Here is a 14,490-nt window from a genome sequence, read left to right as displayed (position 1 = left end):
TTGACATTTGAAAGATCCAGAGCAACATGTTTTAAAAAATGTCTTCCATGGAAGAAAGAAACTTATATGGGTTTGGAAAAACATGAGGGTGAGTAAAGGTTGTCATTTTTTTTTTTTTTTTTTTTGTGAACTGTTACTTTAACCTGTGTGTGTGTGTGTGTGGCATGTTGGGTCAGGCTGTGCAAACACTTTTACTGCTATCCTCCTCTCTTGTTTTGAAAGATCCACTTGACTCACTCAGGAGGAGGTAAAGATCTCTGAGGCATTTCTGTCATTCTCCCACGTCCTGTCCAATCAAACGCTGAAGTGGTCCCTCTCGGAGAATAAAAGAGTAGCCTCACTTTCATGAAAGAGGCTCAGCTCTGTCTTGACTTGTTGAAAAGTCTCTCAAGTACAATGGTTATCCTTAGATCCAAATGATCAGTAAATAAGTGTTTCACTCTCTAAAGTCTCATGCTGTGTCAGTGCAACCTACTGTATATGCAAAATAAATTTCAAATTCAGCTGTACACCAGTAGGGCTGTGCAACATGGATATAATTTAAATATGTCTCGATATGTTTCTTATTCCCCCTCCCCCTTTTTTAACTTTATGACGTAAACTCTAAATAGCGAAAGAGGAAAATGCAGGTCTACAAAGAAATCAAACGATAAAGATGCTCAGAAGACAACAAGATGCTATTTAGTACATTTTTTATCTAAATCACAGCAGCGTCCATCTATGAAGGATGTAGCTGTCAAACATACACAACTGTTAGCCAATCATAGCAGTGGGCGTTTACTTTCAAGTCGACAATCCGCCACGACTGTTCAAACAGATGAGGAGGATAATAAAAAGGCAGTTCATGACCCCTTTAATATTTTCTTTAATGTGTCCAAATATAATAAGCAATGTTAGATTTATCAATTCTTAGAAATATAATATTTAAATCATAGTTAGAAATAGTAATAATGTATTTAGATATTCAAAAGAAAAAACAAAACTGTTCTGCTGCTTATTAACCAATTGTAATAATTTTTTTAATAAGTAATTGTTTTTTTGCTACTTTCTTTTACTGTCCTCAATTATGTTTCTTCTCCTTTAATTACCCTATCTTTACCCTTATCACTGTCTGTGTGTCCTAAGGACATACGGAGCTGAATCTGTGATAACCTTTAAGCGGTCAGATTATTCCTACATGTTTCCACCAGCTTCTCAAAGACGTGAGTGAAGATCCAGGTGGCTGTAAACCCAAACTTGCCCTGGAGTTGGTAGCGCTGGCTGGCCAGTCGCTCTGGGATGGGGGAAAATGTCCAAGAAAATCATCCACATCATTGTTGGCGAGTTCTGGGAAATTTCATGAACAAAGAACCGCAAAAATGCTCTCAAGTACCAGACTATTGCAGTTTTGCAAACAATTGATTACATTTCCACTAAAATTGCAAACTTGGACAATTCGCTGGAAGACAATCTGTCTCCATGAATTCTTGTCATCAGTGACTTTTGCTATGGCACCAGGTGTCTGTGAAGGGCACGGTGCAAGCAAATACGTGCTAATCGTTCCCCCTCATCTATAATGGTTGGCTCAGACGCTAACCCTTACAGCAGCGCTAGTTTATCTATTTACTGTAATGCTGCGTATCGATCGCCTCCTTTCAGATAAGCTGAGTGATTTACAAAAAAGAACAACTACGGAGATGCCGCTGTAATATTACCCTCATGGGAGAAGGATTCCATCTCGTTAGCATTACATTAATGGGCTAATTCCACAGTGAGGCTCCGTTAATGTCCCTGTGCAACCCTGTGGCTTGGAGCTGAGTGTTTTGGAGGGAATCGACAGCTAGGAAGGAAATGGCGTTGGATGTCTGGAGCAGGAAAGCCATTTTGTTTGCATGAGTAAACCTCATGCAACAAACTGTATGTTAACCCGTTCACTAACTGAAATATTATGAGATTTTGACGTAAAAGGTTTTATTAAATTAATCCTCAATGCACACCTTGGCAATAGAATCACCATTTACTCGGCAGACTAATATATATATATATATATATATATATATAACACACTTGCGAGTTGAATCTTGGTTGCTTTCACACTTGGTTCTGTTGCCTGGTCAGAACCTGAGTTTTATTGCTCCCTCTGCCCCTGCTGGTTTGTGTGAATACTAGGGGTGTAACGGTACGCAAAAATCACGGTTCGGTACGTACCTCGGTTTTAAAGTCACGATTCAGTTCATTTTCGGTAAAATTAGGGAAAGAAGTGCAAACATTAAACTGCAGGTTGTTTATTACTCTAAACTTTTTTTAACAATTTGTTTACAAATTGTAATTTTTATATATATATATATATATATATATATATATATATATATATATATATATATATATATATATATAAAAAATAAAAAAATAAGAAATAAAATACTGCTGCAAAGTTCTCCACTAAATAAAATACTCTCTCAAAACAATATCACATAATAAAATATAATGAAAAATATAAATAAATAACGATGATTACAGTGCAGCATTACCAATCCCAGCTTGTAGGCCAGCTCATATTTAACATTTTTATATATATATATATATATATATATATATATATATATATATATATATATATACTTTTCCAAAGTGTAAAGTGCAGCAACAACAGTTTCAGTTTTTAGACCTGCTCAGATTTCGTTATTGTGTTGGACCGATCAGAATTAAGAGCAAAGGTCTGTTTAAATGCCGAAGGGAGCTGCATTTGAATTACGGTCATTTTTTTCCTAGTTGTGGTGTTCACACTCGTGATGCCTTTTGAAAACTTTAGAATCAGCTGCAGGGCGGGATTTGCGCTGAACGTAGAGACTTCCGCCACTTAATACGTTCATGTGGAAACACGAAAATGTACCTATGTTCCGCACACAAAATATTGCATTCGGTACACGCGTGCACCGTACCGAAAGCCTGTACCAAAATGGTCCGGTATGAATACACGTCCCGTTACACCCCTAGTGAAAACTGTTTGTTTTTTGTTTTTATTTGGTTTCGAACAATGATACATTTGCATCATCAGCATTAATCATTTACCTGTTACTTGGTAACAACTAGAAGACGTGAAAATTAATGGTTGCTTGCTTGCTTTATTTTTGTACTTCCGATTTTGCAACAACACAGAACGGCTCATGCATCTTTTTGACAGGACTGTAATACAAATGTTCAAAAGAACACAGGACATATAAATTCTCTCTGCTGCAGCGGCTCAGTCATGCTTATTAGAAAAGCGAGTGAGTTACACATAAATACAGTTTGACTAATTCATATGGCATTAAAAGCATCACCTATAAATTACTAAGGTTGGTCAGTGCTTGTGTATTTGTTTTTATGTTGTAATTGTCAAATGCTTGTTTATAAAGTGGTTATTATTTTTTTTTATTCATTTACTGTTGTATTTGTAACTTATCTCAGTTTTAAATTGAAGAAACATTTATGCTCAAGAACAGAGACGTGGATTTCAGATTTGGGTCACAGTTTTAAGGTTTTATCCTTTGATGTGTGAAGTTGTTAGGAAGCATGTTTTTAGGGATCAAACTGATCTATGATGTCATTGCAAAGAATGTACAGTCAAACCAAAATTTATTCTGACACCTTCAACATTTCATACATTATCACAGTTTATTCACTATCGTTTAGAAAATGGTAATAAAATATGAGAAGAGCTCAGAGGTAAACTGTGTCAGAACAAATTCATCTTGATAATGTCAAATAACACTTAAGCAAAGCATGGTCAGGTCAAAGTGTCTGAATAATTTTTGGTCCCAAATATTTATCAGTTTTACTGGTAGTCCACTGTATGAAGAATTTATGGGTAAAATATGTCACACTTTATTTTAATTTGGTATCCTCACTTGCATAAATGAACTATAGTGTCCTGCAAAAAAAAAAAAAAAAAATATTAGTATTAATTTTAAAAGTATTAGTAGAAGATTAGAAGTAGAAAATTAGTAGAAGGTTATGTATTACTCACAAAACATATAGGGAGACCATCTCAAAACTACTGTTCTCAGTTACTGCTATAGCTAGTAGAATATGGGCTTTTACTCCCACATTGTCTTCTGTGTTTAGATTACAAGCAAAAATGAATTGCATTCAGCATTAAGACTCAAACCTGTAGACTCAGCATTAAGACTCAAACCTCTTCTAAAACAATGTTTGTCTGGGATAAGGTGGTCAAGGTTATTATTAGTAATACATTTTGCTCAAACTCAAACTACATGAAGCTTTTCAATCCATGCAGGAAAAGACTAGTCCTACTGTCTCCCAGTAGGGGTCACTACTGAGGAGGAGGAGTGGAAGTCAATGCTGTAAGGTGGGCACTGGACCAGACTGCTGTCAGCACACAGATCCCTCTCTTTTAGAATAGAGCTTAATCCAGTCACACTCATCCTTATAGCCTCACACACACTCACAAGTCCACAGGTCACTGCTAAAAAGTCACAAATGACTTTTAGTAAAACTACACCAGGACAGCAACAGGAAATCACAGAGGTCTTGCACATATCAGTGAAATTTCGGAGCACTTGCGACTGCTAAATTGATTGCCCGACTCTGTTTGACTCTGGCTGTCTCACTTTTCTAAGTGGAAGTGCACGCATTGACGCGCCACTGCCTGTCACCTCAATCTCCATGTCACATGATGACTAAATGTGCCCAGTGAAAGCTTCTTGCAAGCTCTCTCCAAGTGGTTTCATTTCAGGATGCCATTATGTGGCATGTCTATCTGCGTGCATGTGTGTGCGCACCGCGTGGTGCGTGACAACTCGCCGGGACTTTTGCCCCAGCTTATGGCCAGCCTTTTGTGAAACAGCAGGCGGAATAGATGTCTTGGAATCATTCAGGATATCGGAAAAGATCAACGGAAGAATCAAATTAAATGTCATTTGGATTGCAATGAAAGGAAGGATTGTTTGACAGGCACTTGGAAAACGGATTTGCTCGTCACCTTTTCTCATCAGCTCCAGATCCCTTTTCTGTCCCTCAAAGGTTTTTTCTTTTTTAACTACTTCCCATTGAAAAGCAGGTATAGATGTTAGACTGGCGGTCTTAACTTTACACCAGAAGTGTGTAGTTCTGCTCCTGGAGGCCTCCTTCCAGCAGGGTTAAGATATAGCCCTAATGAACACACTTGAATTAGCTTATCACGGGCTTTAGGAATGCTTAAAACTTAAAGGCAGATGTGTTGGAGCTAAACTCAAGAAAGTTGCCCTCTAGAAGCAAGGTTGGACATTCCTGCCTTATACTTTTCTCAGTTGAATGAGTGTGGCACAAGCATAATAGATGCACCTTGAATGCACTGTCAGTCACTTTGAATAAAAGCTTGAAATGCAAATATTGGGATCATGCTGAAAGATTTGGAAACATGAAATACAAGCCCAAGTGAAGCTATTTTCCTGCTTGATAGCCAATTTACATGGATGTCACTCAGAGACCTTTACAAATGACTCCATATGTGTTAGCGGCCATGTCCAGGTTTGTCTGTTCAGTGCTTCAAAATGTAGAGCATGCTAGCTTCACCTTCTTAAAGAATGTTCATTTTGACAAGATCACGCCTATGTTTCTTGCAGAGAAACGTCAACTTTATGCCAGACAGACAGTCTAGGGGTGATCTCCCCCCTCATCTTGAATTCTTCTTAGCCATCTGGTTCCCTGTCTCTGAACTAGCCTATGGATTTCAGAATGGGTTAAATGGCCTTAATTCAGTTCCAGAGGTCAGTCCAATGACCCCCATCCAGGCCAGAGGCCACCCAAGCTGAGGAGCAGCCCACAGGGGGTGAAATGAATGGAGATAGAGAAAGGCAAGGTGTAGAGGACAGAGCCCTGTGGCACACCTTAAGCAACTCCACACCACTTGTGTTCATGGACTAATTGGAGAGACAGATTTTCGTGGTTAGCTGAGGTTAAGCCAGTTTGAGTAGATGAGATCACTGCGCTTATTATCTGCAGCTCTCTAACTGTTATCTCTTGCCATCTAACCTACTCTTTCTCTCGATGGCCCTTCTTTTCCTTTCCTGTGCAGTGCACTATAGAGGCCATCTCCTCTGGCTAGCCTGGCAACTTAATCCTATGTCTACAAGATAATGCTTCATTATGAGCAGATTAACAATATGCCTGTTGTTTATAGACCTGGCTGTGATCTAGTGGCCTGTGGCAGAGCTCACATCACACAGCCTGCCGTTGTCAAAACGTAACTTGCGACAAGGGAATCTTGGGTTCGCTCAGGTAGAGGAATGCTGCATGCTCACGGGGACGATCTGGCACATGTGGGTCAGTGTTACATACTCCTCGAGTAACCTGAGACAAACTACAATGGCACTTCACCAAATTGCTCCTCAAAATCTTTGACGTAGGCTGTCATCGTCAAGGGGAGAGACAGGCAGAGATCATGCACGGGGGGCCGGTGTTGGATGACACTCTAATCATCGTCAATTAGAGGAGAGCGAGCTGGAAAAGCACCCTGGTTTATGGCTGGCAGTGGGCTAGGGTGTAAGAATACCATTTCAAGCAGGACAGTGACAACTTCTAAGTATTCAACGGGTTTCAAGATGATGGATGGCCTGAAAAATCTTCCCATAACTCATGCAGTAGCAGCACAGGGTGTTGAACGGTCAATATAGAAGGTAGATGAAGTGAGGCGTCTATTTGTAAGCTGACAAAGCTGAGCTGACAAACTGCTCAGTTTATTGTCAAAAGCTGCAGAAATTCTTAGTCATGTCTATACTTGTGTAAAACCTTTTGGGTGTTTAATGTGACAAACAACCAACAAATAAACCAGAACTGACTACAACTAACCACAGCTACTTGTTTGATATCTCACCCAGGTAACCTTTAAAAGTGACACTATATCACAACAATGTCTACACTATTGTAGCACTCAATGCTATCAAAAGCATCTGAAAAATAACTTGCTAGAGGTTCTTGTTTGATCTCCCAGTTAATAGCCAGCAGCAGCAAAACTTTAGTTTATTTATTTAGTTTAATAATGTCAAAAATAGTTTAGACATGGTTTAGTTGCGTTTTGTCACATTTGATAATAATTGGTTAGCACTCATTTATGGTCATGTACATCACATTACCTGTAATATTTGTATTTATTTATTTTTTTAAGTCGAGATGTAATTTTTTTTTTTATTTCTTAAATTAGACATTTTGTAACATTTACCAAGATGACAAGACAAGATGCGCATTAAATATTGTGCAATATTAACTGTGCATCCTTAGTTACTAATGCTGTTAATTAATTGTCATACTGTATGTCTTAAAAACATTTTTCATGCTAAATTTTTTTTGATGCTTTTGACAGCACAGTTTCTAAACGTAATGTTTCTGAAAGCGAACAAGTACTAAACAAATACTTGTTTGATAGTTCAAAAATGAATAAAACAATTTAGATATGATATTTTGCACATTTTTGTCACTTTTGGTGACAAACTCCGCAAACAATTTTCATAATTTACAAGCTTAAATGTTTTAGACACTTTTTGGAATTAGCAGAGCTGATAAACAAATAGTTTAGTCTAATTATCAGACAATGCGATGCAAGAGTTAATGTGATATTCCATCACTATAGTGTTGCTTTCGTCAACGAAAATTATAACTAAATATCATCATCAACGAGCCTTTATCATTTGATGAAAACAAGACGACACACAACGTAAATGCTGGTCATGTGAAGATGACTAAAATTTGTACAAAAATTAAATTAATGCAATAATGTTGATGAATAAAAATTAGACTAAATGTGATTTACAAAACAAAAACTATGCTAAAATGTCTCTATTTTTGTTGACCAAAACGAGATGAAGCAAAATGTTATAAAGTTATTTCATCTCGTTTAGTCACATTATTATTATTATTTTGCAGTATTTCTGTTTCCTGTGTCTCACTTCAGGGGCTGCGTCAGGTCGCACTGCGCAGACACAGGCGACGTCACTTCCTCAAGCCCCACTCACGCATTATTTAGAAGATGACAACAAACAAAGTTTAACACACAGAAAGGGACCGATGTGTGTAAAATAAATGTTTTAAATTCAAATCAGAGCATCTTCCTTGTCTGGAATGGATGCATTCTTGAGTCTATAAGGTAACAATAACATAATAAGAACCTTGTTTGAAATTGGTTTGGCTAAAAGAAAATTTTGGTTTTGTCTATACTATTAGATCCTTATACTATATTGACTGGGTTAAATAGAATTGTATTACTAAAAAGAGACTAAAATACAAATTTCGTTGACTTAAGCTAGACTAAATGCCATCAGTTTTCGTCGACTAAAACTAGACAAAAATAGTCATGGATAATTCTGTCTTTAATAAGACTAATATGCTCAGACTTTTAGTTGACTGAAACTTGACTAGACTAAAAAGAGTATGAACGTGACTAAAACTACTAAAAACTAAAATGTCAGCTTCACACAAAGAATAGACTAAATCTAAAATTAAAACAAGCCGCCAAAAACAACACTACATCACTACTGATGAATAACTAAGTGACAGATCATTCGATAGCTGTGCTAAGCATTCATTCTTTGTGACAAACTCAGTTTCTAGCGCTTCATTTTTAAGTGCAATTTACAATTAACTGAAGCTAGGTAGAGCAACTTGTTTGGTATCTTCATAGCTTAGCGTCCTAACCCTATGTAGCATTTTCCTGACATTCTGCTCTTATTTGTTTCATACTGAGGGTTCGTTGCAAGCGCTGGGGGTTGGTGTTGAGATTTGGCTAGTCGACAGCTGTTTTACACTTTAATAAGATTAGTGTAAAGAAATTAGTCGTGTGCTCTATAATCTGCTGTTTAACCATGCGAACCACCTGGGGCTGCCCCACCCCCACTCCTTACATTCCTCCCTACGCATTATTGGACAGGCATCAGATAGCCTCGGTCATACCTTCAAAACCCCGTGAACGTGCGCCTAGATCAGGTTTACTGTGAATCTTTTATGAGCTCATGCAAGAGTTTGTGGCTTATTAACGCAAATGTAATCTACATTTGGTACGTTTTTAAGAATAGTTTTACACATTTGTAGTGATCAATTTGTTGTATTGCACTTCATATACATGTTATGATTTGGTATGTTTAGCACAATTTCTGTTACTCCTTAATGTGTCGTACTACAATGTGATAATCTTGTGCTTAAACCGTCAGTCCGCTGTTTATATTTGAGAAGCCTAAGTGAACCTTGACACTGAGGCCAGTCATTCAATCCTTACCTGGACATTTGACACTTATCCTTTAAAAACTTGCCTAAAATCAATATGGATACCTCAAATTTCATGACAAGCACAGATGAGACTATTTTAGGTTTTATTTAGCAGAAGCCTGCTCGCCCAAACAGTCGCGTTGAAAATTTTGATGGAAATGATTTTTAAAAAGCTGTTCAGAGTTACACAAGTTGTGGTGGAAAATCAGTGTGGCCGAGGCAGTCCTGGTCTGCTGCCCAGAGTGCACAGGTTGGAGGGGATCTCACATTTCCCTTCCCTGACTGAACAGAGCCTGGTGTATCACTCCACTCACCCATGACCATCCGTCCTTCCTTTCCTTTCCTTTCGCCCCAAGCTCTGTTACACTCACCAGTATCCTTCTATCAATACAAAGGAAACACTTCAATGTTTACACTTTGGTGAATCAATGTTCCGCTGGCAGTCAAGCAGTTTTCAAACGTTGCGTATTAATTGAACAAGACCTCTTTCCACACTCTTGTCAACCGTGTTTATCGTCCGCTCAAACGAGGTGAAAACTTGTCGATTAATAACGGTGCACATAAAAACGGCTACACAGGATTTTTATAATGGGTCACGATCAAGCGGCTTTGAAAGTGCAAAGCTATGAGGCGTGTGGGGAATACTTGGATCCTTTCCCAGCAGACCAGGCACAATGTTTTCCCTGTGGTCTCATACTCCATGTCTGACGCTTTTACACCGCTATGTCAATACTCGCACCGCTATCTCCCTGATCAGCCCGCCAGTGGGTAAAATATACACTTGTGTTTTTGTCAGCCGGGTGGAAGTTATTGACAGGCCGAGGCCTTCTAGCCCTGTGCTATTTTTATTACGAGTGCCAATACGGTTTGGCTGAAAATGCCGAACAGATGGTGACGGTTGCGGTGGATATCAAAATGTTTATGGCTGGAAGTAAACATGGCCTGGTTTGAAAAAGAAAAGTCAGATTCCATTTGTCTGTACGGCAGATAGGGCTCCGCCACTCTGCTTTGGGATAAAATATACAGTTGTCAGAAAATATTAACTAATGAAAGGGTGGTTGGGAAGAGGGGTGGATTGGGGGTCTGGAGTGGTCTGGTCAGTTATCAGCTACATTAATCTCCTCTTGGGCTGGTGTGGAACAGACAAAATACAGAGGCTTGACTGACAGTGGCTTGCTGGCCCGAAGGCGCTGACGGCTAGACTCTTATCTGAGCCATGAGAAAATGAGTTGGAGAAAGAGATGGTGGAAACGCGAAAGCAAGGCAGATGTTCGGTATCCATTTCTTCTCCATTTCATCTAATTGAGTCGGTTGTAAGATCCCTTACAATAAAGAGCTGTGGGCAGTACTAATATATATATATATATATATATATATATATATATATATATATATATATATATATATATATATAATACACACACAAACACATTTTGCATCATATTCCATGGCAACAGAAAGTTTAAAAAATGAGTTTTTGTTCTCTTTTGCTTTATTTTGTTTTCTGTTTTGGTGTCTGTTTTGTTTTGCTTTCCATTTAAAGTAACAGTACTACAGACACCTTTACTGTGGTGGTACTATGGTATTACCATCATGGTTGTCAAAATAAAAATGTTATTACCATTACCATGTTAAAAATCATAGTAATACCATGGTCATTTTTGTTTTGTGAGTGACGGAGCCCTCATCGGGGCACATCTCATGTTTTCTCTTCAGCGTTGCGTAAGGAGCTGTTCCGGAGAGAAACTCCCTTGAGCGTGATATTCCAAGTGTTGTCATGCTTCTTGGATTGCATGCGATGTTCGCACTCCGAGCCTTAAGTGTCAGTTTCCTCAGATAACCTTACTGTATTACGACACAGAACCTGACTCATCTGATCTTTTTGCACTGTGAGTCGGAGTAACTCTAAAATGTTTATATGGGACCTGCTTTGTATTCTGATCATTTGGATGTAAAACTCAAAACAGGAGAAGCAGTAGGCTTTTGGAAAACTAATCCCCCCCCCCCCCCCCTCTCTCTCTCTCTCTCTCTCATTCTCTTAGGTCCCTCTGCACTGCCGTGAACACGTATTACCTGTCCTGCGTACACTGCCATAACAACTGTTCCTATGTTCTCTACAGCAACAAAATTACCTTTCTCATGGACCTTCTCCTCCATCAGTTAACAGTGAGTATTTAGTTGAGTTTGCCTAATCCAGCTCCGTTGTAGTCTGATATGTGCCATAAATCCAAGCTTTTGTCACTAAACTACTGTCATTTGAAGGAAGAGGTCACCCAAAAATAAAAAATCACTATCATGTCATTCCAAACCTTTATGTATCCCAAAATTTGAATATCCTCGCCGCTAATTTTCCATATAATGCCCGTGAATAAGTACTTAAGCTTTGTAGCTACAAAATGACACTACAAACGTTTCATAGAACTGGTTTATACACTGCTTAGAAGCTGAAAAGAGAGGAGAAGAGATTTGTTATAAATGAATCATTGTTTTTAGTCGAATCTTTTAAGTGATTCAGTTTATACAATTTTTAACATCCATCTGAATGATTCATTCACACATCTGACTGATATGGTTTGCAAGTTCAACTCACTAACTCAGTGCAGTTGATTATAAGTAAATAACTAAAATCTCTCAAAGGTCAACAATGACAAAAAGGCCACCAAAGAATGTAGTTAGTGAGTGCATAGACCGTATTCATGATACCTTTTGAATCTTGTTACCTCTAGTTCCCATTTATTATGACTTGATGGAAAAGAGCGACCAGTACATTGCATAAAATTCCTCCTTTTGTGTTGCACTTGAAAAAGAAATTTCTTTGTGTTTGGAATGACATGAGAGGAGAGTAAAAACTGATGGAATTTTCATTTTTGAGTGAGCTAATACTTTTAGGATGCGACTGCCACTTCAGCTTTTAAAGGCCTGAAGTACTGTTTGTCATGTTTAAAGGGTCATTTCTGCCTTGTTCATCTTGCCAGAGCATATGTAGCTCATCTACCAGTTTAAAGCATGCGCCAAAATGGATTTTAATACATACAACATTTCTCTTGTTTATATGACTCACTGAATCATCTTAAGTTCTGGGAAAGCGCCACTGCTGAATCACATTTCGCATTGCGGCTGTCCCTTATTTTTTGTCTGTATTTTGGCGTGCCCCCCAATTCCTTCGCTCCCACCATCCTTTGATTTTTGGAAAAGGGGGTTTCAGAACCAAGCTCACGCTATGCTTCAAGCTTTTTAAGATGTCATTGAGACAAAGTATGGAAAGACACGAAGAGGCCATTGGACACTGATTGAAAAAAACATCATAAACAGTACAGAAAAATTTTCTACTGAATTTGCAACAGGTGCTTAACACTACTACCAAAATTATACATAATTGGCTGCATTTTCATGCAGAAAATATCCCACTTTTATTAATTTACGAATATGTATTTTTTTCACATTTCTTTTTAATGTAGCTGCAGATATTGATTAATCGTGTCTGTGCATACATGTTTAATATGTGCGTACAATCAGTGAATAAGAAATAGTGACTGAGTCATATGGGGGGTGTTTGCGCAAGAAGCATTGGTTTGGCAAATCATTAAGCCCCAGTCAGTGTGCATTCCAGTCTAAGAGACCTAATATTTCCTGGGGGTACAGGAGTTTATTTCAGACTCTGCTCACCAGTCAGTCAGCCCACTGATTGTTTGATATGTGACTGATAGAAACGGACAGAATATTCACCCAAATGAAGTGAAAAATACAGTAAAGTGCAATTTTCAAGTTATTTTTGCAAGCTGACGTATGTAGCAGTTTACCTGTGTGTGTGTGTGTGTGTGTTTCACTGTTGCCAGTATTGGCGTCCACCCTTCCCTTCTCTGTAATTAGATTTGTGGAGAATGTAGCTGGTTTTGCCTGCTCTCTCAGTACACTAACTTACTCCTCTGTAAAAACTGTCATTTTAACATGGGCTGTACCTGTGCTAAAGTCTGTTTGTTTTTCTTGGTTTTTAACCAATGATGTCTGACTTGTCTAAAACCACCTTAATGCATTTAACCTAATATATGACGCATCAAATTGTCCGATATAGCAAATTTCAAAATATTTTTGGATATTAATAGTTATATAATTTATTTTTTTACTCCTTCATCTTTTTAAAGGGTAACTAAACCCCTGGTCAGAGCCTGACTCCACCCACTGACAATATTTGAAAAATGCTGAAAAGTGGGCAGATCACAGCAGAGATAGAGGGGACGAACCGAGGGCGGGGCTGAGCGAGAGCGGCGTGAACGAGACCCGCAGTGACGGATTGATTGACAGCTGCTGTCAGAGACGCTAAAATGGAGAGTGACTGTAATGACGCAAGTAGCTTTGCAACAGAGCGATCATTTGAAGTAGAGGACTTTTCTCACCTTCCTTCACCTGAAGTGGAGGGTGGGGTGTCGAGGTGTCTGTTCATATCAATTCGAGCCGCTGGCTCAAACTGCGGTCTTAACTCCAGCATCGCGCCGTTTTCAGCGTGAGCTGTGTGGAGAAGCCCATTTCCACCTCCATTGCGTTGGAGAAGCAATCCCGTGCAAAATGCAGTTTGCACACTCCAGCTCTAGCCGGGAACTCACGGTCTTCCAGGCCAAGTGCACAACCATTGGTGCCTAATTTTAAAGTCTGCTGGAAAACTATGCAGTCCAGCAGGGCTGTCACAACCAGCAACACACCTACGTACCATCCTGACCACTGTACTAAATACAGATGAATCTACGCTATCTTGAAGATCTGAATAACTATATAATTGAAATGCTAAATAGATGCTATAATAGTCTATCTTGATAGTTTTCAATACTCGCAATTCCAACTCCTGACTCACTACAGTGATTTTGACATAACAAGATGGTTTTATACTCCCAAGGGCGTGGTAGCTCGTACCAAGGGGCGTGGTGAGCTGGAAACTGCTTACGTCACCTGCCACCGCTTGTGTCACTTGCCACTATCCAATAGGAAAAATCAACTGCAGTAGCGACCGTTCAACCTGAAGAGGGCAGCACTCAGACGTTTTTACACCATATATTGTAGAATTAAAACACTTTATACTCAAATGTCAAAAAAGTTACTCGAATCAATGAACCGCTCTAATAAAGCCCCATTCTTATAGATCGTTAACTAAAAAAAGTTGGTTTAGCGTTAAGTTACTCTTTAAACATTCATTTATTTAAAAGAAAAGCATATTTACTTTTCATTGCATTTTTTTTTCACATTTGTTGATATTACATCAATATTACTGTTATTTGCGTTAAA

General features: G+C 38.6%; 1 protein-coding gene across 4 annotated transcripts in view; it reads left to right on the top strand.

Moving 5' to 3' along the window:
* LOC127946935 (S phase cyclin A-associated protein in the endoplasmic reticulum-like) overlaps positions 1-14,490 on the top strand; it is a 105,265-nt gene that overhangs the window by 62,047 nt on the left and 28,728 nt on the right. For all 4 annotated transcript variants that reach the window (XM_052543762.1, XM_052543764.1, XM_052543765.1 and 1 more), the window contains one exon: positions 11,259-11,382. In XM_052543762.1, the coding sequence (XP_052399722.1) occupies positions 11,259-11,382 (124 nt within the window). The remainder of the gene's footprint in view (positions 1-11,258; positions 11,383-14,490) is intronic.

The sequence above is a fragment of the Carassius gibelio genome, chromosome A25, assembly GCF_023724105.1.
Source record: "Carassius gibelio isolate Cgi1373 ecotype wild population from Czech Republic chromosome A25, carGib1.2-hapl.c, whole genome shotgun sequence".
Lineage (NCBI taxonomy): Eukaryota > Metazoa > Chordata > Actinopteri > Cypriniformes > Cyprinidae > Carassius > Carassius gibelio.
This window is presented reverse-complemented; position numbering and strand designations above follow the sequence as displayed.